This window comes from Phaethon lepturus, unplaced genomic scaffold, assembly GCF_000687285.1.
Source record: "Phaethon lepturus isolate BGI_N335 unplaced genomic scaffold, ASM68728v1 scaffold29216, whole genome shotgun sequence".
In the NCBI taxonomy this organism is placed as follows: Eukaryota; Metazoa; Chordata; class Aves; order Phaethontiformes; family Phaethontidae; genus Phaethon; species Phaethon lepturus.
This window is the reverse complement of record NW_010545275.1, coordinates 15160-19314: the sequence shown is the minus strand read 5'-3', so window position 1 is coordinate 19314 and position 4155 is coordinate 15160. Positions and strand designations below refer to the sequence as shown.

At 38.0% G+C, this 4155-nt stretch overlaps 1 protein-coding gene across 1 annotated transcript in view; it reads right to left on the bottom strand.

Moving 5' to 3' along the window:
• Positions 1 to 3387: 3387 nt before the first annotated feature.
• The window catches only part of LOC104622176 (carbonic anhydrase 3-like), a 15828-nt gene continuing 15060 nt past the window's right edge, over positions 3388 to 4155 (bottom strand). Inside the window, exon 7 of the mRNA XM_010288883.1 lies at positions 3388 to 3507. Within this exon, the coding sequence (XP_010287185.1) occupies positions 3388 to 3507 (120 nt within the window). The remainder of the gene's footprint in view (positions 3508 to 4155) is intronic.

The following is a 4155-nucleotide window of genomic DNA, read 5'->3' as shown; positions in this document are numbered from 1 at the left end:
TGCTGAACCCAGGGCTCCCTGCTCTCGCTGTGGATAGAATTACACCGCACGGTGGAAATGTGCGGGTAGAAGCGAGGTGTGTGGGATGTTATTACTACAGTGACCTGTGGTGACCTGAATTCAGTCATACCAGTGATTAATTTTTCTTGTACTTACAGAAAGCTGCAAGCTAAAAGCAAGGGGGAACCTCGTAAAATAACAATGACCACAGCCAGAGGGAAAAGAAAATTCCATTAGACATGAACACATTCTAAATGCTGACTCACAGCACTCCACTTTTCCTCCCTTGCTGCCTTCGAAATTCTCCCTAGTCGCCTCATACTTTCAGCTTACAGCTCAATTCACAGTGCCCCTGAAGGGCCGTCCCATTCTTTGGCTTTTTGTTTTCCTTCTACTCCTACACTTTCCATTTTCTGCGACGCCTGCTAAACCACTGTTTTCTTCATCTGTCATCATTACTTCAGACAGTCCGTTCAACATTGGAAAGGGTCTGTAAAACAACCACCAAAACCCATATTCACACAATTCTTCCTACCAGCAACTGAGTCAACAGAGTCCCAAGTCTAATTTAGTGTACCTTTTACTAATTATAAATACAAATATTATGAAACCAACTGCATGAAAAAGTCAAATGTCACTTTCTTTGGAGAGATTACTTCAAGTTTAAATTTAATAAACATGGCTCTAGAGGATGAGGCTTACCTCAGCTTCACTACAGAACCCAGACAGCTCCTTTGCAAAGTGTGACTGGGAAATCATCATATCATTAAAAAAACCCTTAGATTACATGTTCCAGATTTGCAATATCATAAACTGCAAGAAAGATAAAGCCTGCTCTAAGCTCCAAGATATGCAACTTAGTTTAATAAAGCACTTTATAAAATAACTTGTAATTCACAGCAAATTACACATTTTAGAAAAATAATTTTTGCTTCAAAATTCCTTTTTCTAATGAAGCAACATATAAGCAGACAGATATATACTGCAGAACTGACTGGAGAAAAACAAGTTGGAAGTAGAAGGGTGTTTATAGTATTGTATTCTCATATTTTCACGCATCAGGAAATGGCCATTTTCACCTGAAGGCAGGAAGCACTGGGTATTCTACTGGAACCCTGTCCTGCATGGTCAATGATGTTCTGTGATTTGCCTTCCTGTTCAGAATAACATCAGTTACCAGATACAGAATACTTCTTGATGTTGTTTACTTAGGAAACAACATAATTGTTTTTCAATCATGTGTTGGTGGATATTTACTTAGAAGTTTATGAGAAGAAGAAATCTTTATGGATTAAACCTCACTCTGAAGTATAACGCACAATCCAGCAGCATGTTCTTATCCCTACAGCCAACACCGTGTTGGGCACTGGTGATCAAACACAAAGCTATGCTTTGAACTGTCCTGGAACAACACAGCTAGGAACAAATTACATTTAATCAAGTATTTTAAAAAAATGTTTTCAAATATAGGAGCCTGCATAGGCTTTATTGGTGTGTCAGTCATCCATCTGAGCAAGGGCAAGTATTTACATGTAAGACAATCTGTGTCAAAGTCAGTGATATGTTCATGCAACATAAGCAGATGTTAACTCATCTGAGTAATTTCACAATGTGGCTACAAATAAAAAGTGCAAACATGAACAGCACAATGCAATCCATTTGGGAAATTAGTTAGGAAATACTAACAATGACTAAGTGAAATTTCCCAGCCAAAACACTACCTATTTGAAGGAAGAAAGCAAAGCAAAGGCATGGTCCACAAACTTTTACAGTGGGGAACCTGGACATAGGGCGCATAACCCTTGTCTTATCACCAAGCTCAGCAACATCCTTCTGCCCTGGAACATGGCACCTAAAGAGTCCTGCCACTGCCAGAGCAGCAGCTGCTTTGTATTTGTGAAGTTCAATATAAATTACCGTTCAGATAAATGGGTTTAGATACAGACTGAACTTTTCCACTGTGCAATCAACTTGTGAAGGAGTTGATTTATACGACATTACAAGAGAGCCGTTGTCAGAATAGGGTGATCTCACTAAAAGAATAGATGTGGATATCTCAATGATGTAGCATATTTAAGATGCTATTTCCTTGCTTGCAGTCACATGAAATATTATCAGTACTCTTATAGTTCAAACAAACATCTGAAAAAGACACCATCCATCATCAATTTCCATGAAAGTGTATTACAGAGGACATCACTGACAAGTTTTTCTTCAAAATTCTGTTACTTTTACATGTTTCTAAAGTTGGAAAAAAGCATGCAGAACAAAAATTCTTAAGTAAATATATTTATTATTGTTGGATTTTTTATTATTGTTGGATTTTTTAATGCAGAAATACTGTTATTTCAAGTATAGGCTTACAATCCTGTTTCATTGTTCTTTATGCCAAAACAAGGGACAAGAACATCCTGGTCAACTGCATTTTGATCAGGAAAGTCAAATGTTGTTTCAGATATTTATGTATAAATCTCATTGACAGCAGGGTCAATTATATTTGCACGTGAAGTGAGACTCTGCCTCAAAAAAAACACTAAAAAGATTAAGAAATCTTGCTGTTTAACACCATTTTTACACAAAAAAGCCACTTGCATTCATGGAGAAATTACATATTCAAGATATGAAGACCAAGTTCTCAAAATCTATGTCACTTTGATTGCTACAACATTAAAATGCACTTTAATCTTTTAATATGGACAACCACTTGTGACACAAACAGAAACAGCTCTTCCCACATTCCATAATTTTAACTACATATAAATCAGTGAATACAATTTTTAGAGTAGACTTCTGTTTCACCACGATTTTCAGAATAGACCTCTGTTTCACCTGTTTTAAGAAGTTAAAAAGTTATTTCTTTATCAGCGGTAATGAAGCGATTTTCTATCCTTTTGTATTTTATGTGAGTATCAAATACCAAAAGAGTGCTCTCATTTATTTCCAAGAATGCCTTGTGCATTAACTGGTGCAGCTCAAAGCAGCATATGGATAATGCTGAAAACACCTACTAAAAAATATTGTCTTATGCTAAAAACGAACTGCAACCCCTTTAGCATGGAATAAGGCAAGCATCAAGAGACATACGGGCAATAGGAAATGGTTTTGTAGTTGTTAGTAGCATCTTCTTTCTTCCTTTGTACTATTAACAAAAGCTAATATTAAAGCAGTTATGAAGAGCCAAACAGATTCTCTACTTCTATTTTAATGATAAGATTTGCCTAAGTAAGTGTTACCCTCTGAAAGTGAAATTCACATTTCACAACTCAAAGTTTCAGCCTCCGGACCTACAGCTGGAGTTCTGTCTGAATGCAACAGAGAACACAAAACAAAACCATCTCTTAGTTCTAGAGGTTGCCTCACTCAGGGACACCCAACTTGAGCCAGGTCCTAGAGGAATGATGCGCTCACCATCCTGAAATACCGAGGCTGAGTCGGGCGCCAGTTATCAACCAGGGGGAGATCAGGTTCATTCTCGGCATGCTTGGATAGGCTGCGGAGCTTCGCCATCTGCAGGAGAGCAGAAATTGAAGTGTCCTGATGGAAGTCCGCTGGGATCAAATCCACAGCCCAACAATTAAACCAAGGAGACTGGCCCAGCCCCAGAAGCTGGGGAGAAAGCCTCCCTCAAAGTTGTGAAGATGTCCTTTACCCCATCACCACAAGAACCGTACTCATGTTCTTTTCTTAGCAATAATATTCTTAGAAATAGACAAGACAGAAAAAATGGGTCCTATCTGGACTGTGGAAAGTACTGTCATTTATGTACTGTCTACAGAACTGTGTACAGTCACAGAAACTGTGGGAAGCCCTCAGAAAATGCAAATCCAACAGCCTACACCCTAATAAACCTCTCCTACTGCCTTAGTGTCTGATTGTTAAGAGGCCTCTGGAATGGCAAGGTGTTATAAACACCTTAATTTATAAACACCTTATAAATTATAAACTAATTGTTCACTTCCATGGTGGGTCTGTAGCAGAGGATATATTCTGCTGTAGTGACATAAAAAAGTCCATTATTAATAACAGGAATGTAAATCTGGTCAAGGTTTCAAATGGTTTGTAAACAAGGTCTGCAGCTTGACTCTCCTCGGCCATTTTTTTTAAACCAAGGTATGGTTTTTTTGAGAGATGCCATAAGAAGAGTTCTGCCTATAC